Here is a 23496-nt window from a genome sequence, read left to right as displayed (position 1 = left end):
AGGTGGCTAGGCTTGCCCCAGGAGAAATACTAGCCCAAGAGCATGCACAATGGCCCAACGAGGTCCGTAATATCGGCAAGCAAATAATTTGACCCTTGATCACCCCCTTGATCGGAGCATGTGGAGCCCTGTTGACAGCTGATGCAAACCCCACCCAGCGCAGGCCAGGGGGGTCACCACAAGGAATGAAACCTATTTTTTTTCCTGGTGTGTGAATGAGGCCCCCTCCCCAGAGCTAAGAGGACCCGCGGATCTGAACCCTTGTGTTGGATTTCATAGATGCAGTGATGTGGGGAGCACTGTGGTTCCCCCAAGAAGTCATCCCTGGATACCCAGGTTTGGCCCTCAACAACGAAAGGAAGGCGGGCCAGCCCCAATCCTGTGCCCGGTGTATGAGGGGTAACAAGACTATGCCCTTTCCGCAGGAGCAGACAGGCAAGGAAAGACTGCCGGCCCATGCGGCCGCACTCAGGAGTGTGGTCAATGAGTGGGGATCGGGATGGTGGCTGCACCGTGTAGGCTCTCAGGGATCCCCAAATGAGCCGATGTCTTCAGGGGGCCTGGGTGAGACCAGGGACCCTTATAGAAGACAAGCCATTAGGTGCAAAACTGCACCGAGGAAACAAAAAAAAGGAAAGACAATGGATTTACCCATAGCAGTGGGAGTGCCCTCATAAAATATTCACAAACTCCCAAGGAGCACTCATAATGCCCTGTGGGGCTCCACAAGTTGGCACCATTTCTTCCCCTCTGGGTGGCCCAGGATGGCAGTGCCACCACCAAGGATGCCTCAAGAGTACGGAGGAGCTGCAGGAGTGGCACAGATTCCCCCAAAGGTTTTAAATAGTACTATTCCTAAGTTTGCAGAGTCCAAAATAGAATGGTTGGCCCAGGATTTTCCACGAATTTTCCAGCATTCCCAAGGATGGCGTATGTGCTCAACAGCTGGGAGTGCAGCGCTTTCTAGGTTAAACGTTTATGGCGGCAATTACTGTGGTCTAAAGGTGGTGAAAGAAATGTCCATGTTGAACAGTTGGGCAAAGTTTATAGTTACATGTGGTCTGAGATCAAAATCTTATGCCTTCTGGAGGCTAATTTTATAATTGCATCTTCCCTGCTTCAACTATACAAAATGAACACACACCTGAGAAATACATATTTTTCTTGTAAATGCTTTATTAAAATAATTATGTTAACAGCCTCTCGTGATCAAAGTGCATGTGCTTTTATTGCCAGTAATAAGTGCATTCATTCAAGGTTATATATGATCGACACATGGTTTGATGAACTTGACCCCTTTCGGTGGTCAGAGTTGATTACGCAATGTCATTGCAAGGTAAGAGTCAAGCGGTACAATGAGGTGTTTGGGTTACCAGTAGAGGGCAAATGTGATCACATTACTTGTGCAGGCCACACAACCAATGGCCCATTTCCTTACATCTTTTTATATGTTGACCCTTCTTGATCATTGGATAGCTGGGAATATTGCAATTTCTTAAGCAAGTGAACTCCACACAATTATGGAAACATTTTAGAATACTGAGGGACATGTCTTGTGTTTAAAATGTCACTTCATTGACTCACTCTTGAGAACGTGTTTATTCTGCCAGAGGTCTGTAAACAGAAAGTAATGCAGAAGCATACTTTTTCCTCAAAGGGGAGAGTGTTCCAGTCACAAAGATGCCATTACCGGACGCGGACAGCTCCATGCCCTGGAAGGAGTACAGTGGAGAAGATTATAAGAGGCACATCCTGTTCTGTGGCACCAACCTCCTCCAGTGCAAGACATCTGGTTCCGGCCCCGCGAGAGCTGTGGTTCTGCAAACTGGTAAGTATCCTAAATCAGCAGTGCCTTTCTGATATTTGTTTCAGTTTTTTGCAAATATTCAAATTGTGCAATTGGGTTCAGGGTCCAACAAAGCAGGTTTTATCTCTGACATGGTAGGCATATATGTGTTAACATACCTTCATGGCTATTGAATTCTGAAATGACTTGTGATTCCAGTTTTATGTATGCTAGGGGGGTACTTTATTCCTTATAATGCAAAATGACAGCCAATAAATCTCTTCCTAAGGCTACAGCAGAGATAATTGTCTGCCCTCTGAAAACAAAACTAAATACTATTCCCCTTTAAAATTTGGCAAGCAGGCAGCTTAGAATATTTATAAAAGAACCCCTTTCAATGTCCTTTTATGGTGTGGAAACATCCTGGTATATTCCTTTGGTAATAAAACAAAAAGCATTGCAGTGGTAAGTAAAATGCATAATGTTCTGTGCATGTGTGAAAAGGGAATAGTGCAAGCAATGTTTGTGCACAACACAAGGAAGACATTAAAAGCACTATTTCTGGTGTCAAAGTACATTCTGTGCTTTTCAATATATTACAGACTATCAGCCCATCCCGACGTTGTCCGGGTATGAAATGTTATGTATGTTATGTATGTAATGTTTGTAATAGTAACCGTTAATGTGTGTACGCTGACAGTGCCCGGCGTGATCCCGTGTTTGCGAGGGCTGGTTTGAGGCCCCGTCTGAGCCCCTGACTAAATTTTAATTGTGAAGTGACTTAGATCGTGTGGTACGCTGCCTGCTTTCAGTGTCCGCTGGAGGCATTGGAGCGTGAATGTGGCGGCCACTTCTGAGAAATCTTATGTTCCTAAAGGAGTGAAGTTATGTTTTGTTAGCTTATTTTTGTAGGCAGTATGGCAAGGTCCGTCAATGCGGTGCCTGTTGATGTTTTGATACGGCCGTGTGAGAAGTGATCAGAACGCCAAGGCGGAGCGTGAATGTGCGCGCACATTGGTGGCGAAAGCCGTGGCCCTTTTTTTTGTTAATTTTGGTGCAGCCCCCTCTGACAACGCTGACGCCCACAAAGGTTGCGCCGCACTATATGTGATTAATGGCGCCGGAATGGCAATGTGCGTGAATGCGGTGCAGCTTGGTGTTTGTAGACGGACGTGTGAGACGCGAAGGTGGATCGTGAATGGGCGCGCACATTGTTTGTGAAAGGCGCGCTACTGAAGTACGCAGCCATTTTTTGTTTTATTTGTGGCACGCCCCTTTGAAAACGCTGTTGTGCCACGCCCCTCTGTCAATGCTGCACGCCCTCAAAGGAATAGAGTAGTTTGACACGCCCACGCCAAAGTGTACTTTGACACGCCCACACCAACGCCCACAAGGGACTACTTTACCCCTAAGGTTGTTTGACCTTAGTAATGTATATGGTGGCCAGCTCTATAGCCTATGTCCATCTACTGCATCTCCCCTTTACAATGCTGTATTGGGTGTTGTGATTGGTGCTGTACTTCTTGAGTTTACCCGCCTCAAAGGTTTCAGCTCTCTCTTTATAATAGTAGTATAGATAGGTTTACAGTCTGAGCCAACATTCTGTTTGAATTTCTTTTACAAAAGTAGCACAAATATAGTAAAGTAAGTTTGACTTTTTGGGGTTTTGAATCTGGTGTTTATGAACAAAGTTTTAATTGAAATATGTCTGTTACTAGTTGTACATAATATATATTCAATATTTTATGGGTTCACTATTCAATACCACTGTTTGTCCTAATGCAAACAGTGGTATTGTCTCCTTCTAGTTGGACGGACATGTTAGCATCCCTGCGCCTGAATATAGGTGGGGGTAGTTTTTGTACCTTTGGCAAAATAGCCCCGGACAGATGCGGTAAATATGCTGACCTAATTTGGTTGTAGCGGTGGATCTTACTGAACACATAAAACTCTGGTTCGGTACACACCGCCTTCTTCTTTTTTACTTTCGCTTCTTGCCGTAGCTGTTATTTCTTTGGATCCTGACGAAGGCCTAGATACTTTTAGAGGTCACCAATGGCCGAAACATGTTGATCCCCTTGATGTAGCTGTCTTCAATCTTGACAGTCTCATCATTCAGCTTATTGTTGTTTTTAATCCTGTCATAGGGTAGCTAAATTCATCTTTGTTTGCTAGCTCTATAGGCAGTTTTATCTCACTTTCAGGTTAGCACTGCACTTTCCACTCATTCACACACCAATCTCCCATAGGGTTCTTAGTACAACCCATGTGTTCAAATTGAAAAACATCCCTGAGCTCCTTCCTCGTAGAGAAGGGTTTGTAGCCCGCGTTAGGACTAAGGGCCCGATGTAGGTAGCCCTTTACCGATCGGAATCGGCCGAAAATACCGATTTTCGGCCGTTTCCGATCGGTAAAGGGCTATGGAGATGTAGGGGCACATTTTCGGTAATTTTACCGATTCGTTATCATTACCGAATCGGTAATATGTACCGATTCGGTAATGATAACGATTCGGTAAAATTACCGAAAATGCAATGTAGGTAGCCGATGTTCCATCAGCACATGGCTTACAGAATCGGTATTTTACCATGGAATACAAATCCATGGTAAAAAAACGATTCCTGTGTACATGCACATCTGTGCATGTACACATGTGCCATACAGACGTGCCCTTAGGGCATGTCTGTGTGCCACATTGCACACATGCCCGTTTTGGGGGTGCTAGAGGGTGTCAAAGTGACACCCCCTGCACCCTTGTGAATTCTTTAATTACCGATTCGGTAAATACCGAATCGGTAATGCCTAATCATTCCTATGGGCTTCAAAGCCCATAGGAATGAATGGGCATTACCGATTTGGTATTTACCGAATCGGTAATTAAAGAATTGTTAAGGATTCGGTAACGAATCCAGATGTTGGGACCTACATCCCATTTACCGATTTTGAAATACCGAATCGGTAAAATTCGGTATTTCAAATTCGGTAAATGGGATTTACCTACATCGGGGCCTAGGTTCCTAACGCAAGGAGTCACCCCTATGATGAAGCATGACACCTATGGTGTGTGACGGCAGTCGTCCTTAAAAGGGATACCTTCCCCATATCATTTGATTTCTTTTCTGGTGTGAGTTTTGTGTATCGCATTCGAATATTTTCACACAACTTGGACCCGTGGGCTCTTTTGTGAGTTGATGCCCTAATGCAATGACTGTTTTGTATTATGGAGTGGAACTAAATCTTTTTCATTTCGATGTACAGAGCCACCAGAAGTAGTGCAAATTGATTTGACTTGTTTTAGCACCGGTACAAAGTTTCCTTAATACATCCCCTGAACTGCCAGCAGCACACCGATTACTAGTGGTGGGAAAAATTCTGATCCTTGAGCAAAGTGTATTTTGGGCATACATTGTAATACCAAGTTTAAATCACTGAAATATTTACCCTGTCTGGGTATTTATCCCATCCAGTAATTCGTGCACTGCCCAATTTTCGAAAGAGCGAGAAAACGTGAAAATAGCAAAGTAAACCCAGATTCTGTATGTTATGCCTCATTTTCTCTTAGCACATTCCGGAATGAAAGTATTAATCGCACCTGGTAAAACCCAGCCCAGGATATGGGTATTTACGTAGCATGGTAATCTCACACCAGATTTTTCCATAAATCTGATAAGTGCCTTGGTAAATGGATGCCAATTATCACCTCTTTCTCATCTACCAACTCTGACTTGTCAAAGAAATGAAGCTCATTTGTGCTTTTGAACTCCTTCTTTTAAATTAAGAGTTCCAGGAACTACTAGTTATTAGGGAGCTTCTTTTAACATTCTGCTGCTTCGACACAATAGGTGCTCCGTGACCTCTGTTACATTTTGATATAAGGGATAAAGTACCCTATGCCTTACATTATGAGGATATTGCAACTTACAGAGGAGTTCCATAACCATATAGAGGAATGGATCCAAAGACCGAGTTCCTTTTATAAGGTTATGGAACTCCGAGGTGACTTACAATATTCTTATCATGTACGCCATGGGGTAACTTATTCCATATAATACATGGTCACACCATTCACACAAACCATTTAAAACATTGGTGTGTAGCTCTTTCCTATGAAAGAGTAGGCATGTTTGCAAAAATGTAGAATACAAATTAGACCTCTAGTGCAAAATTAAACACATCAAAAACCTGTCGGATATGTATTTCAAACATGTATTCACAAGTCAGTTTTTTTTTTTTTATAAACGGCGCAGTAGCTCAGAATGTGTAAGAAGATGCAGAAAGAGTCTAGCTTTTTTCTATTCAAGGAGTGCAAAAAATAAACATTCTCTTTAGTTGGAACAGTAAGCTAGTAAAAATAGAGCAAAAGAATGAAAAGCAAAATTGCATTTCTGTTGCTTTAAACAGCTGCTCTATTTATGCTTCCTGACCTGCCCTTCACTTCTCCTGGGGGCTCTGGCAATGTGAAGTGAATAATCAACTGTAATAACCTTATAATAGTTGAGTTCTGACGTTTTTTTTTTTATAATTGTCGACTTGGTGCATCACAACTCAGCAATCACAAATAAATGAGTAAATGCCATTAATACAGGGATTACAGAATCCGTGTGGGCAGGATTTACTGGATGTTGCTGTCTTTACATATTTTATATTTGTGTAATGCATGTTTAATGCTTACTTTTCTAGTTGTAAGTGCATATGGAAACCCTAGTTATAATCTTTGAATCGGCTGATACACCGCTTTTTATTCCTGGCTTCTTCAGGGGCTAGGGTGGGGTCCCCAGGCTGTTCCTTCATTATGTAGTAAAAAACATTATTGAAAACGCACAATTTCTCCTAAAAAATGATAACTCTATAAAAACTTTGCAATGTTTTTCATATTGAGGTTGAAAAAAAAACTTAAAACTTTGCGAAGCCCTATTTATCTGTTTGGTTTAACACACTTTTTAATTCATGAAAACCAATAAGTGACCATTGTTATCTTAAAAGCTTTCATTTGAATATTCTATACCTGGAAATGAGGAAATTCTCTTTATGCTAGATCACCCCTGCTTTTTACTAGATTTAGTGTTAGTTTACTCACTATGAAACTTGTAACTATAAGCAGGGACATTAGAAAAAATATATATATATAATTTATTTTCCCTGATTAGGGAAATAAATGGTAAGTTGTTTTCCCCATTGTGGTGAATGTTTCCATAGGCTAACATTGGAGTATTTTAGTCCAGTATAAAAATTGTCGAGTCACGTAAAAATATACTTCAGAGTATCAAATTAATAGCTCAAATAAATCCAACAACTTGCCACTGTTAGATTTAGAATAACTATGACAGAAAATACGTTATTAACCTTGATTGCTTTGAGCCAAGATCCAGCATTTCAGGTGCTTTCTCCTGATTGGCCAACCTCTGGCCAGGCTGCTCTAATGAGATGTGAAAACCCCTGCTATAGGCTATAGAGACAATGGATTTCCTGTGGGCAGGGAAGTACAGGCTGCAGAGCAGATGGGAGGGAGGGGGGTAGCCAAACTGGTCTCCAAAGGTAAAATGACACTCTAGGTCAGAGCAGGCTCAACTCCGTATCCTGCCGACCCCAGCCACACAGGAGCCCCTGTAATTAAATTAGGGGATGGTTGGAAGTGGAGTGTTTAGAAAATTGTCCATACCAATAGGTTGGATCAGCCCGATCCAGCTCTTCTGGAGGGGACTGTCTCCATGTTGGATTTTGAGAGAATGGTGCTTTCTGGGGCAAGGATATCCTTCATTTTGGAGGAAGTGGTCATACACTGTTGTATGGCGTTTTAGGCTCCGAGTGAATTTTCCCGAATCATGCCCTTATATAGGCACAATTCACATTGCCCTAACATAGGCATAGAAATCAAACCCTTATTTAGGCATAGCCCATGCAAACCAAATACAGGCTTGGCTACTTCCACCCGTACCAAACGTCACAACGATGTCCTGGAAAATCGGCTTAAGCAGTCCGGGAACTTCCCCTTGCTTGAATATTGGTTTTCTCCAAGAACTCAGTTAGTTTTACAATGAGCAACTATTCCCATGGGGTTCATTATGACGCTATTATGCCCGACTTTACGTCAAACTATGGCATTCCTAAACACCTTCAAGGAATAAATATACCTTCACTTGCTATAGCAAACTACGGTGGTTCGGAGCAGTTTGACTAAAACCTATGCTACACAATACTTACTTCTTCCCCCGTACTAGACTTAGGTTAGGTACATTGGGGTAGGCGTATTTTAGAAGCACCAGTTGAGTATTTTAGTCTGTGTATTTATGTATGTATTTTTATGTCTTACAAACCATACAATGCTCTTTCAGAATTATCTCATATTACTGTTTATGCTGTACGCATTATACTTTGCAGTCTGCCTAACAATTGTAGCAGTTCACTTCTCTTGCATGAGAAAGAAGACTGTTCAATAAACCTTTTTATGGAAAACGCCCGTCTCTCTATTTCTCTGCAACTCTGTGGAAACGAAGCATGCACGATTGACTGAGTGAAATACTTATCTATTGTTTCCGCGACTTTGAGAGATATTGTCTCATTCTTGGGAAACAAAGTGGTCATGTTTATGTGGTTGTCAGAAACGAATCCCTTCTTTTGTATTCGATAAAGTACTAGTGACCTCTGAGTTAGCTGGTACACACACAATTAAGTATAGTATATTCGATAGAGACCTAGTTGACCTCAGTCCTACGTCAAATCTATAGGATAGAATATTCCAATGCGCAGAGCCTATTGGGAATATAGGAACTACACTACAACACCTGTGTGGCACACTGCATCCCATTGGTCAGGGTTGATCTCCTGCATGTCGCCCAGCTGCATAGCTCCACAGATCTGCTGCCGGAAACTACAAAGAGAAGAAGGACTGCCCTCTTGGAATCTGAATCTGCGTCCAAAGGATTGCACACTCAAGGACTGCACCTGCTGCACAATCTGGTACTACAGACCTAAGGACTGCATTGCTAATAGAAGGATTAAGAAGTGGACTCCCTGCAAGCTACAGGTTAACAGAGCCCAACTGCATCACCTTTACCAAGAGTCCCCATTCTAGAGTGGGTCCAGGAGACTTCTAAGGATTTGGCGGGTGCATTGTGGGAATTGTATTCCAGACATCCCAAGCACCATCTAGTAGATTCTAGACCATTTGGTTGGTGTTTTGAATACTTTCCAAACTTCTATATGCTGTTCAAGAAGGTATTCTTGAGGGTTCAAAAAAGCTTCATGAGGTGCAATGTGGGAATTGTAGTCCCAAATCCAAAGAGGCAAATCATGCATCAGAACCCTTTGCTAGTGCTGTGGACCACTTTGCTGCATCAGGACACGGTTCTGGAAGTCATTGTAAAGAACTCTTGACTTTGTCCTAGTCCAGCACAACATTTTTAACCCTTTGAGCGCTATCTGCTTCTAAGAACTAGTTTTATCTTTAAAAGAAATCACATCTCTGGTTCCATACATTGGATTTATGTGAATTTGGTGTCTATTTGTTCATAACAATATAATCTATTTTTATAAATGGGTGTTGGATTTTTATAAATGGGTGTTATCTTCCTTATTTAATGTATTGGTATTTTTAAATGCTTTACACATCTGTCTCCTAGGTTAAGCCTGCATGCTCGTTACCAGCTACCTAGGGTAGAGGAAGGGATTTATTTATGGAGACCTTGACTGGACCTTATATTGTGTTTGTGACCTTATTACTAGTGGTAGGTCCCTATTTACCACTACTGATAATCCACTTTTCCACAAGTAGGTGATGTTAAGAATGCACTGAATAATAAGAAAGACATAGTTATGTATATGGTATTTCTAAAGTGCAACGCCAGCGCAAAGTCAAAGGAAAGCAGTATAGAGTAAAAGAGAAATTAAAATTAATGAGTGGTAATAGATGTGGCTGTTCATGCATTTGTGATGTAGTGTTTAAAAAAAAAAGGAAGTTTTCAACTGTTCTTTAACACCTTCGCTGCGGTGGCTATTCCGCCGCAGCGCTAAGGAGGCGGGGGACCGTGCGGCACTCACACGCTGGTGACGGAACCGCTCCGTCACCAGCCTCGGGTGAGCTGTGCTGATGACGGAGCAGTTCCGTCACGGCCCCGCTCGCTCAATAGAATGTGCCGCGCAGGCGCGAAATCAGCGCCGCGTCGGGCGGGCCATGACGGAACCACTCCGTCATCAGCACAGCGCCACCGCGGCTGATGACGGAGCGGTTCAATCATCAGCATTGAAGAGGTTAAATTGGAGCAGCGTTGGGACAGCCCTCATGGATTTGGAGGTGCCTGGGCCGCAAACAAAAACACTAAACCAATTCCATTTAGTTTGAGTCGTGTGAATGCATTGCCATAGCACGAATACATATACGAGCTTCAGCAACTAAAAATTAAGGGTATTTTTCAGAGCCCAGCATCAGATGGCATGGGAAGAAAGGGGAGTATGATATGATCATTCTGGCAATTGCACATAACTGTCAAAATTCAGTTGCAGTAGGAAGTGGGCACTGTTTAGCAGAATGTTATCACTGTGCCAGGAAGAACATTTAAAAAAAATAATGAATGCACATCTGTTTGCTACAGCTGAGATCTTAAACATCTATTGCTGGACAAGGGTATTATTACCTCTGCTTACTGTTTTGTCAGAAATATTTAATATTCTTTTAGTCAATTAAAACCATAAACATGATCAAACATACAATGCAACAAGGTTAAAAAGATGCATACAAGAAAGGCAATTTTTTTGTCATAACTCTACTTAAAAAAATATATATTTTTGCTTCCTAAATCTATAAAAAAAAATGTCATATACAGATGTTAAGTTGAAAATGGCTGATCAGGAGTTGGTCTTTCCCTAATGTGGAAAGTGCAAAATTGCCTTGCTGGCCGCTGGAGTTTACATGATTAGATCGCTATAGATGAAGTGCTATTATGCTGAACTGCGGCTGGTGTATGCACGGTGCTAGATGGACCATGGCTATTCCCCCTGTTAAAGTGCAAGTGTGCAAAACTACGCGTCATTAAAATGCAAAGTTAAACTGATTGTTACCTAAGCATGGCGGGATGGGGAACAACTATTATGGCATTCCCTAGCAGACCGTCCTTGGAGATTGCTTAGTCGTATAAAGTTTATCTTAAATACTTTGGATTTGTCGCATCCTAGAATCCAATTTTAGGAGCCCCCTCCAGATTACTCTGTGCTAATCCTAAATGCTAATCAAATTTTTTAAAATGTTCAAGAACTGAGTTAATCTAATATTCAGCATTATGTTACTTGGGTCCATACGCTCGACCGTTGCAGACCTACATGACCTGATTCCCCGGTTGAGGAACTCCTGTCTTAATAAAGTTCTTTGTTGGTCCATCAATGCAGGACAGATGCAAACTATGTGGAGCAGTCTCGTTCCCCTGATGGCATAAGCAGCAGGACCGATATCCACTTAATCCAACCATTCTCCATTTTGGCATGAGTTCTAATGTTGGTATCTCTCCAAATCTTAAGGCAAAAAAGGGCTGTTTGATCTTCCAGTGGAAAGGTGCTGCCAACAGGGGTGATTTCCTTTAAAAGGGAATATGATTTCAGCACCTGCCACCCATGACTGCGTCTAGAGAGGCTTTCCTTATCAGCCACCCAGCTTTGCAGTTGGGTTGATTTATTTACCAGTTTTTTTAAAGTTTTCCCAGAGATATTGGAGTACCATAGGTCACCCAGTTAGCGCATCCTACTACTATTTTCAAGATATTTCATGTGAAGGCCATTTCCCCCGTTGTAAGTTGATTTCGGTCCAGACTAAGTTAGCCAAGGTGTTTTCAGTTGTGGTACGCAGCTTATAGCAAAGCTTTACAAATGCTGCCGGCCTAGCAAGTGGCTGCTTTGTGAGGAGAAATTCTAACCAGAGCTGTGCAGGTGAGGCCAACCTAGGGAGCCTAAAGGATTCTGTTTATAGGCTGTTATCAGCAGTTTGTCTAGCAGAAGAGCCTCATTACTCAACATTATCTCTGATCTGTATGCGAGAGTTGGCATCAAGTTGACTTTCATAACTATTCCCATTGGTTTCAGATCATGGCCTTGAATGGATCTAGCCAGTGACGAGAAGCCATAATGAATGGCCTGTGCTTTCATCCTTATCGCCTTCTTCTGGGAAACAAAGGAGACGTTTGTGTCTATTTTCACTCCTAAGTATACGTAGAGTTTAACCTCCTCAATTCTATTTCCCTTAATAAGCCATTTTTTATTTTTCTTAGGGGCACGATTACATACCATCATGCTTGTGTTTGTAAGGTTTATTTCCAGGCCATTCTTATCGGTGTAAGTCCCAAGGGAATTGATCAGCCTTTGAAGGCCTATTCGAGTGTTACTAAACAGAACCAGATCATCAGCAAAAAGGATATGCAACATTTGTTTTCCTCCAACGCTCCATGCATGAGCAATCTGCGCGTCAAGCTCTGTAGAGATATCAGCCAAAAATAAGTTGAAAAGGGGGACTAGGACACAGCCCAGTTTCACGCTGATTGTTGTTTGCACTTTCTTGGATCTGCACAAACCCTCTCCAATTTTGATCTTGACCCATGTGCACGGATATACCAGCCTAATTGCTCGTAAGATGTTGGGTGGAATACCCCATCGCTGAAGTTTGATGCATAGTTTCTTCCAAGGGGCACAATCCAAAGCCGGCTTAAAATCAACGGAGCACATGTAAAGAGCTGTCTAGTTGCTTTTGCTCTGTTTGTAATTAGTCTCAGAGTCATGAGGTTGGTAAGGGTGCCTTGGCCCCTTAGAAAGCAGGTTTTATTTAGGGGGGGGGTCTTCCGTTGTCATTTGACCAAATTCCAAATCATGCAATAACAATGGTGAAAAGTATTTTAGCTCAACAGCCATCAATGCTATTTGTCTGTAGTTACTGGGACTTTTTGATGACCTGCTCTTCTGATCGATTGCTGTAATTATCTGCGGTGCCACAGTGGGTTTATTGGGATGGTAGGAGCTAGTTGTAAGCGTCAAACTGCTCTTGAAGAGTGTCTTCAAATAGTGAACCCATTCAATCTCACTGATATTAGTGTTATTTACAGCTGCAGGGCCTTTCTCGTTCCTGTTGATTATCCGCCAAAATCTTTTCGAGTCATGAGTTTTATAGGTGTGTAGTAACCATAATATTTCTTGTTTGAATTGTTTATACGTCCAGATCTTTTTTTAATCGCCGTCTCACATTGGGGAGTTGTTCTAATAGGTCTTGATCACCTGGGTATGGACATGCTTGCTGGAACAGTTGCATGTTTCCTTTTTTATTTTCTGAATATGGGGAGGGGGGCATAATTAATGATGTGCATAAGTCAAGTCGAGATCCCTTTTTATGGCTGTTCTCACTGTGGCTTTTGGTCATGTTGTTGGTGAAAATTTCCCATAACACTATCGGATTAGGACCCTTTTGAACCAAGAGCTCTAGACTTGACACTGCTTCCTCTAATCTGGAATTGATAGAAAATCTGAAACGCCTGAAGTGGACCTCCTGTTCTGAGTGAGTTTCTCCCGACAACGTGCAAACTACTTCGAGTTTGGACAGGGATGCGTTCACCATGAAGACCTGAGGATTGAGATCGCTCTCTATTCGATGGGATTTACTATAATTTAAACTGCATTGCCCCGGACTCTTGACCAAGCAGGTGGCCTGTCAGATAATTTTCAATCATTTAGTGCCAACAGACCCAATAATTCGGAGACCTTTTATGAGCTCTTCTCCAGATTAATCCCTCTGTGTTTCCAATGGCATTGCTTTCTCAGGGAGAGGGTAAATTGCGTCGGTATGCTCCTCCGAGGGATAGTGAAATAGGTGGAGGTTGAAGTCTTTCAGCTGAGATAGGACTATCAATCTTTTGGATGAAGGCACTTTTTGCTTTAGATTGATGTATAAGTTATTAGCCCAGCCTTCCATTTTTATTACTAGCATATTTGGATTGTCCACATACACTTCAGCTGTTTTAATTGCTAGATTGGTGTTTATATAAATTGCCGGACCACCTTTGACCCTTTCATAAACTCTTTCTTTCTGCTGATTTCATAAATTCTTTATAACCAATGAGGGGGATACTACACTGCGCCCACGTCTACTGAAACATTAGGATATCAAACGATCTAAAAAATTCAGTGAATTCTGGATCCATACATTTAGTCTGTAGACCACTGATGTTATAGGAACAGACTGACAAGCCACCCTGAACCGCTTCTTGTGGCCTCTCCTCGACTCAATCTTGACTGCTCCTGGTTCGAGACTGGGCTTGCGGTAAGTTTGCACCAGTCTTCGCTGCTGGCCAGGGTCTATTTTATTGGTTACTTTGATTGTCATCTTTGTGAAATCTTGGTTGATGTTGTGATGAGCCAGAGGGGGAGATCTACCACTGGATCCTCTTAATTCAGACCCGTTGGAAGCCATTTGCTCATCTGTTGATGTCCCGCTAGGACCATGTGGAGATATCTATCCCCGTCATAGATAATTATCTCAATGCCCCAGTCTTTTAGATGCTTTCTCTTTTCAAAAAATGGGCTAGAAGCACAGAAGATGAGAAGGTGACCAGCGTAGGATCCGTGAGCTGTCGCCCTCTTGCTGGCAGGAACTTGATTGAACATCATCAGACATGAAATAGTCCATGCAAGGCTTTGATCAGCTTTAGAATAGTTGAACGATTTAAGAGATCTTGGGAACCCCTCGACTTTAAATCTCGGGATCCATAATAGCTTCTGACCGGTACTGTTTAAACCACCAAGATGATGGTCAACGCTGACGTGATCTCTTGAAGTAAATAGATTGTGACCGATTACTGCCTGCTGGTACAGTTACAAGTGATCCCAGTGTAGGACCATAGAAGGACACAAAAGTAGATGTACGATTTAGGAAAACACACTTTCAAACATATAGGATTACAATGTTGATCATTCACATAGAATCCACACAACACAATGTGCGTTTAAACGTTACACTTTTAATTAGTAGGTTCAATATTCTTCAAGTATTGACCAACAAACAGTGCCCCAGGGGAGGGGGGGTGGGAGTGCAAGGATACGTGAGGATTGGGAAACATCAATGGTAATATAACACTGGTCAGTGGGACCCAACTTATAATGAAACAATACGAAACGTGTTGGCTCTCATGTTCAGCCACACTTAACACATAAATGATAGTCAGCATTAATAAACAACCTCACAACAAATAAACCACTTTGATCATTATCACAATGTGGCCAGATGGGGGTGAAATAAAGTTCGTCAACGTTTCGACCCCTGATATTCTAGGGAAGTTGAAACCCTTAGGCTGGGGTCTTCATCAGGACAAAAACGGAGGGGACATGCATCCGTGGATCAGTGGACTTCACGGTTCAATAGCTTCATGGTATTGTTGGGCTGTAGCTCCAAGCGAGAACATATAAAAGGGAATAGATGAAGAGTACGTGAATTAACAGAAAACGCCGCCGAAGGCTGGTCGTGGTTGATTATTAAATTGAATCAGATGTAATGTGAAACGCGAAGGCCTCCTGACCAAGTCTGGGCTCACGCTCCTCGGAACTTCAGGATGCCGGGCCGCAAGATTGTCTGTCTCGTCATTACTCTCTAATGTGTAGTCCACACACAAAGTAGGGGGGACATCATGCGGTGAAAGGACAATGTTGGGGGATTCGCAGAAGTTATTTCTACTTACATACTTTGTTTCGCTTGTGAAACAACTGCTTCTCCTTTTTATTTTTCTATTTTCAATAGAATGTAATTGAGTGGAATGTATCTAAGAAAGATTCCAAAACTAACACAATCTTGACTAAATGTAAGGACAGTAATACATCCATTGTATATTCCCTGGGAATGGGACTATGTAGCACTACAAGAGCACCAACTATCAACCATGTAAGTACCTGAAACAAGCAACTGGTCTACTAAATATCCTGTGATGTACTGGACTAAACTCCTAAGCCAAGTAAGAGGCTTCAGCTCATGGCCCCCTTTTTATTTCCACTTTCTTTTTGCGCCATCATTATCTTGCATTATCCTTGCATTGGTAGCATGCTTGTTTGTTGCCTGACTAATCCAAGATGCATCCTCTTCAATCTTCCTCTGGTAAAATGTTGGTGTCGGCCACAGTGTGCAGCTCTACAGATCCTGTCTACGTGCTGTTCACCGTGGTCTTGTTTTATACACTTCCTTAAGCATTCGTCTCTGATAATCTCATTGTTTCTCTATCTCCACTAGGGTTCAACACAGCAAAAGGTGATCTGGTGAGGTCCATCCTATATTCCAGGCCTGTAGACTTCAAGCTTCACCGAGACGCAGTCCGCTTTATCATGTGTCTTGCTGTATTCGGCCTCATTGCAGTGATTTACACAATTGTGGTATACAGCAGGGCAGGTGTAAGTAACATTTTCATTAAGACACTGATTTGAGAGTATGGGTATTGGGGTGTGGGAGGCACTGGGTTAGGGCAGAGATAAAGTAGAAAGGTCTACACCACTCTAAATCAGGAAGGGGTCTGAATAAAACAGCAATTGGCCACCTAATCAAACCTAGAAGATTCAAAGATGACAAATCTCTTGCCTGATCCATACTAGTAGCTTTCAACTCTCCCAAGGTTGACATTTTCCCTTTCTCTTGATCCTCGCATCCCACAAGTAGACCATCTGGGTGACCTGGAATGGTTCCTCCCTCCTGATGTCCCATGAATGGACTCCCCTCATTTAGCTCATTGGCACCACATTCTTTGCCAAACGTACTTGCTTGGTCCTTGATAAAAACTAACACAAATATACTCCTTTCACTGACTGAGATCACAGAGGTGGACCTGCAGAGGAGAGAACATTGCAAAGACAAGCTTCTTGTTCATGTTGATGGTTAAATGTCTGTGACTGTAAGCTTAAGGCCCACAGTTATGCTAACTTAGCAAGTCATCTAAATGTGCTCACTGGATATGTGACTATACGTGCACATATAATTCAAATGAAACACAATCATTTAGTAAAGGCAAACTCCATGTTCAGTAAGGTTTTATGCATATATGTGAATATAAACAAGAACTTCAAATTATCACATTCTAATCAATCGTCCAGCGCATACACTGTTCATAATCCCTAGTGAATGCACTACATTAAATGCATTTAATCCACCATTTTACATCATTTATGAGGAATTGCTTTAGGGCAGTGCTCCAAGTCTTATTGCTGTGCTGCCCTATGCTAATGTGACTGAGCAGGAATGCACTGAATTCATGAAATACAGGCATTCTTCTCCTTTCCCCTGTCAATGAAGGTAACCGTGCATCATGGTTCAGGGTTTCTCCATTGCAAACAGGATTTTTTGTGCAGGATGGGACACCTTCCAGGACAAAAACAATCCTGAGAGGCCTGTTTTTTCCTTCTAGGTGTGCCGCAGAATACATGAAAAGAGAAAGAAAAAAACTTGAGAAATAAAAATATTCCTCCTCGTTATGCCTACTCTGGGGCTGCGTAAGGTTTTGGTGCTGCCTCGGGTTTACATGATTTTGTTAACCTCGGGCTGCGTCAAAATTCATGGATGCTAGATGGGAAAACCCTCCACTACGCCCATGGAACACCTTCTCGAGGCACAGTAAGTCAAGGCAGCGAGTTGCGCTGCTTTGTCGTACTCCATATATATGAGGCCAAGCAAAGTGGCTTTGTCACCTCATTGTCATCCAACCAGTGTACAGTATGCTGCAGCCATTTTATACAACTCCAGACATGGAACTTCCAGTCCTCCGGTCTGCGAGGTTCTCTGAAGAGTAGCCAGGCTGACCCTTTTGCACACAGCCCCCTACTATTATTCTGTCAGAAGCCTGTACAGCATTACAAAAAAGTGTCGGGGGGATTCTTAAAGAAAGAGTGCTGCATCACATAGAGGCATCTGGGTAAGTCCACATTTTGGTCCGGGCAATCCTCCCCATAAGGGACAGACGCAGTTCTTGCCAGAAGCACACCGAACCCCGCAATCCCTCAAATACGTTACCAATGTTAAGCACCAGGTAGTGCTCAGCCGTCTCTGGCAGTCTGATCCCCAGGTATCTAGGCGCAGTCCCCACCTATGGGAGCCCCACCTTCGGTAATTCCCCATCTGGGAACAAAGCCAGTCTCCCCATTGGAATTAATTGGGCTTCCCTGAGTTAATCCACAGCCCTGACACGTGTCCAACCCGTTCAAGGGTGTCGAATAGTGTCAGTATTGCCTGAGCAGGGTTTCGGAGATATACTAGTGTGTTGTCTGCATACATGGACACCACAAAGTTGGTACCTCCCAGAGGAATCCCAAAAGTCCCCATCTCTTTCCTCAGGCCTGCAGCTAGGGTTTCCATTGCCATGGCAAAAAGAAGTGGCAACAGCGGGCATCCCTGTCTAGTGTCGCGTTGCAATCTAAAGGCCCTTGATACCAACCTCCCCATTCTGATTCTGGCACTGGGTTCCAAGTATAACTGCACCCATTTCAGAAATTAAGGCCCCACACTCATTTCTTTTTTTTAATAGAGTTTTATATAGCGCGAACTAGACGCAAGTCTGGTATCAAAGCGCTTTACATGTAGGACCTCCCATTGCACCTAGGACCTCCCACAGATACACCCACCTAACTAAGTCGAACGCTTGTTCAGTATCTAATAACACCAGGGCACACTCCTCCTGTTGTAATAAGGGTGAGTGCCATATGTGGGCTAGCCTTCCTAAATTGTGTTTTGGGATAAATCCCTCTTGGTAGGGGTGAATTAAATGCTGCATATGTGGTTGCAGTCAAGTTGCCATGATCCCGCTAAGATTTTTAATGTCTATATTCAACAAGGAAATGGATCTGTACGACCCGGCAGCTGGGTGTCCATATCCACCTTGGGTATCATAACCACCAATTCTTCGTTCATGGAAGATGGAAGTGTTTGATTTTGGAATGCCTCATTATATACCTCTAGGAGGCGGTCTACTAAAAATGGTGTACATTTCTTTTAGAATTCGACAGGTAGGCCGTCACTCCCTGGGCTCTTTGCAGTTTTCAGAGACGTTATACTCTCCAGTATTACATCTTTCAAGATTGTGCAAACCCCGAAAATTAAGTGGCGCATAGCTCTCCCCACCATCTGTGCCAAATATATGGTAATGTGTCACCCCAGACATGCGTCTTCTGCAGACCCGCTATACCAATTTTATACCGCCGTAAATAGGAGTGCACTCCTCTGCGCTATTCAAGATTTGCCAGCCCCTGTATATTCCAGGTAAGGAGCTTAGTCGGGGAGGGAGCCAGAAGATCATGTAGTTTGCACCGCTCTTCCTTTCCCATCCCACCACACCAGTTTTAGACTGAGCGTACTGTGGGGAATTAGAACCCAGATATTGATCCCCCTAAACTTCCCTGAAAATCAAAAGGAACACATAGAACAGTTTGATTTCCGGCAACCCCACCCCACCCACTGGGCAGTGCAACAGGAGTATCACTTCCACCATCGACGAGAGCAAACAATCGTATCTTCCGCCCTAAACCACCCCATCTGAATTCTCCAGCAACACATTCATGCCCTGCAGCAATATCCACAATTCAATTACATAGGTTGAAACTTTCATAATTAAGCGTTGGACAGGACCTTCTAAATAGTGCCATGCAAGTGACTGGATACTTGGCAGGGCGCGAGCCTCGAGCCTCCAACTCCCAGGACAGGTCCCAGCCGCTAATGATGGGCGTGTTCCCTCCCACATGTGGCATACGTATACAGTGTGTTCTTCACCAATTATCAAAGAGAAAAAAAAACATTTGTATTGAGTCCTCTTGCAATGATTTATCTAAGTGTTCAAAACTATGAACCAGCTCTCCCGTATCTCCCTCTGATCTCAGGCGACATTAGTGTCAGGAATAACCACCAATGAGGTTAATTCAGAGTCCAACGATCCCCCCCACCACCTGCAAGGTACCATCTCCACACACTCTGACTCTACCAGAATCACTTGTGACTTTGTTTTTGTTGTTTGGACAATCTAGGCTGTCTCACCATCGGATCAATGGAGTCTGTGAGTGTCCCTGGAATTGACTGCGGCCTCCTTCAGGCTCCACGGTCCCCTGTGGTATCCATCCAGTCTGAGGCCGCTTCTGCTGACCCAAAAAACAGAGCCCTGCCTTAGTGTTCAATTCAGAGCTTGACCGGGTAGAGGAGACTTCACTTCATCCCTGCCACCCTCATGCATCTTTTTAATGCTAAGAAGGTGCGTTGTTGATCCTGCACCCTTTGTGTGTAATCGGGGAAGATTGCAATATGGTGCCCCGCGTAGTGTAGATCAATCATGTCCCAGTAATTAAAGAACCAGGCTATGATGGCACTTGGCGGAGCTCCTGGACGTGGGGGAGGGACCAGTGCCCTGTGTGCCATTTCAATATTAAAAAACCTGAATGGTCTACCGGTTGTCAGAATTTTTGTGTTCAATTTCTCCAAGAACCACTCGGCAGAAGGTACCTCCAGTCGCTCCGGGAATACCATACATCTTAAGTTATTCATTCGTGAGCGCCCTTCCTGGCCCTCCAGCACATTCATCCAGTTTCACCATCTTCTGTTGAAGATCCGTGACCAACTCCCATAGGGACTTGACCTCCACCTGGAGAACAGCCACTTCTTTTTCTGTCGTGTTGACCCTGTTGGAGACCTTACGCAGGTCGCACCAGAGGAGATTGACTTCAATCGCCACTGCGTCGATCCTGGTCACTGTCTCGTCCCTTGCAGTTTGCACGGCCATCAGGATATCATTCAGGGAGGGGTCCTGTTGTTCTTCCCCCTGTACCACCTCAGCATCCTCTTCTCCCCACGCATCTCTTTGGGGCCGTGAGGAAGGGGTTGCGGGTAGTTCAATATTTTATTAGATTGAGCCCTGGTACCTTATCTTTCATTATGATGAACAGGGATTTTACGATGGTCAGGGGTCAACCAGTCTGGGCCAAGCTCTGGGCTGTTTCCGCGGTGTCCTGCGCCCTCCCCAGTTCCGATGCACTTCAGGACGGGGATCCCTGGCCCACTCACAACCATCTGTCTTCACATGGGCCCCTCACCAGGTATTACACACCCTCAGGACCATCCACAGCAAGTCCAATGGCACCCTTATCCAGTCTGTACCCACCTCTGGGCCTCCAGGTGTGTTTAGGCCTCCAGGACCAGCCAGTGCAGCACAGGAGTCCCAGCCATCCCCCAGTTCCATGCACTGATCACTGCCGCAGCTCTTTCACTCTGCCGGTTCCCAAAATCAAACTGAGCCCTCAGCGGTATTCCCCTCCCTCAGTTGGCACTTGCAGGGGAAAGCCCCCTCTGCCACACACTCCTGCTCGATGGGGCCCTGTCAGTGCAGGCATTGGCCCTGGGGCAGTCCGCGGTCCACAGCCTCAGCAAAATCAAGTCCTGGCACTGTCCGGGGCCTGGACACTCAGTCCCAACTCCAGGTCTTCGCGATGTGGATCCCACCACACTTGCGTTTTAGTCCTGCCGGCACAGGCGGATCTTGGCCTCCACTGCGTCACCGCCCAGCCGGCCTCACCTCTCACAGGGGTTCCTACAGTGCCAAGCGTTTAGCGATTGCGGAGGAAGGCCCCCACTACCACACACTGCTGCTTGATAGGGGACTGTCAGTGCAGGTGTAGGCCCCAGTGCAGTCCACGGCCCACAGCCTTGGCGAAATCAAGTCCCAGCACTGTCTGGGTCCTGGGCTCCCATTCTCCCCCTCCGAGTCTCCGCAGTGGGGATCCCAACGCACTTGTGTTTTATTCCTGCCGCACGGGTGGGTCTCGGCCTCCACTAAGTCACCGCCCGGCCAGCCTCACCTCTAACAGGGGTTCCTGCCATGCCATACAAACTGAATTGTTGTTGACATCCTCATATAGTTTTTCTAATATTTTCAATAAAGGATGTGAAGATCTGATGTGCCATCAGTCCTGGACAGAAAAGCCATAAGTGCTTGCACCCCTAAAGTTCCTAACCTGTCTGGTCCTAGTTCCATGTTGAAATCTAAAGTTACAGTGCTATGCATCTTAAACATGACCTGTGCAAAGTGGAACACATTTTTTAGACTTTACCCCACAAAACTGTTGTATTTCCTTTCAGTATCTAATTGAAAAAATTAATTTGTAGACTTGGCCCCATCTGCCACAGAGTTACCCATGTACAGATGGTCAATAATCTTCCTGACAACGCATGTGTGTACTTACTCTGACCTCAGCAGTCTGTAGCAGCTGATTTTAATTAATTGGCCAATGCAGGTTCCAGCTCAAAGACATAATATATACAAATAATAATTACAGTCAGTGATACTTTATTGGATGGTCTCACACTGCATCAGAGGTCCAAACCAGTGGGCCTCTAAGGAAGAAAATCTAGTTGGTGCCACATTGAGACTCAAGAGCTCTTGGAGGATGGTTATTGAAGGTTTGGGTAAAATTAGCCAAAAAAACTGTTCCCTAACAGTAAGAGTGTGACTGGAGATCTGGACATATGTTTGTCCACACTTGAATCTGTTCTTCGAATCCAATCTGAATGCATCATAGTTAGTGCACACAGACCAAGTAGTGCATCCCTGTTTGCTTGAGTGAAAAGGAAGGCATGTCTGATATGTTCATGGGCTGTGTCTGGTGTTGGTGGCGGTGTCTGCAGGGGAGTCCTGGACTACTATCTGTGAATGTAGTGCACACAGAGCCAATACAGTTTCTGTATTCATTGTCTTCTAAAAACGTACCATTCTATTACCTTCAGGATGTAAAAGAAATATGGTAGAATTTTACATTGGTCTGGTTAACACTGCAAATTGCAAACAATCTAACCATAAAGGTCTTTGTATTTACTAACAATGTGGTGTCCTTCCCCCACCAGAAACCCACCTGGGAAACAATACTCATGGGGATCTCCGTGATGACCATCGCAGTGCCACCTGCTCTCCTGGCTGCTCTAGCTGTGGGTGTCATGTACGCCCAAAAAAGGCTGAAAAATAAGCGCATCTTCTGCTTCTGTCCTCAGAGGATCAACCTATGGGGACAAGCCAACATTGTCTGCTTCGACAAGGTAAATGCACTTTTTTGTGTCCATCTTGCATGCACCTGTTTACAATCACATTGGCTTTGGTATACATTCATAGGGGAGCTGTAGCCTGTAATCGGATCGGGTTTCAGATTTTATGGCAGGATTGGGATAATGAGCACTTACCACTAGAGGTTGGCAAAGTCTTAGCTCTGTCCAGGGTCCCTCACATACAAGAATGTTCCGTTTGATTAGTCTGACCAATGACTCCAGAGTGTGGCCAGCTTCATCAGAAGCATAGCTGAAGGTCAACTGCCCCATCTTTGCAATGGCTTTCTTAGTCATGATGACCACCTGGTGTGACATGCTGTGCCAGGAAGTCTTCTGAACGCTCTACCTTTAAAGAGACAGGAGAGCGGGTGTGGGGAATGGAGAGTTGGCCAAGAGCTTATTCTGTACATTAGCTGTCAATGAAAATGAGTTCTTGTTTGTTGTATCTTTATCACTTGAGGCAACCAATTCCAAACCCTTTCATAGTAACATTTCCACCATTAGTGCTGTGTTTGCGCATGGAGAAGAAACTAAGTTGGTGGCAAATCCAAAACCAATCTCAAGGAAATCAGAGTTGTCGATGCACTTACAAAAATCTGCAGGAAATATGGTGTCTCATTGTGTAAATGGGTGACTTGTATCCTTCACCAGTTGT

The 23496-nt window shown here is 43.9% G+C and overlaps 1 protein-coding gene and 1 long non-coding RNA gene across 2 annotated transcripts in view; one reads left to right on the top strand and one right to left on the bottom strand.

The window, feature by feature from the left end:
- LOC144792837 (putative cation-transporting ATPase 13A4) overlaps positions 1 to 23496 on the top strand; it is a 289798-nt gene that overhangs the window by 123429 nt on the left and 142873 nt on the right. Inside the window, exons 10-12 of the mRNA XM_078668035.1 lie at positions 1658 to 1828; positions 16023 to 16180; positions 22647 to 22835. Of these exons, the coding sequence (XP_078524161.1) occupies positions 1658 to 1828; positions 16023 to 16180; positions 22647 to 22835 (518 nt within the window). The remainder of the gene's footprint in view (positions 1 to 1657; positions 1829 to 16022; positions 16181 to 22646; positions 22836 to 23496) is intronic.
- Positions 1 to 23496, bottom strand: part of LOC144792839 (uncharacterized) — a 202801-nt gene that overhangs the window by 109354 nt on the left and 69951 nt on the right. The window lies entirely within an intron of this gene.

This window comes from Lissotriton helveticus, chromosome 11 (assembly GCF_964261635.1).
Source record: "Lissotriton helveticus chromosome 11, aLisHel1.1, whole genome shotgun sequence".
NCBI lineage: Eukaryota > Metazoa > Chordata > Amphibia > Caudata > Salamandridae > Lissotriton > Lissotriton helveticus.
The sequence above is the reverse complement of the archived record's forward strand: the minus strand, read 5'-3'. Positions and strand labels throughout refer to the sequence as shown.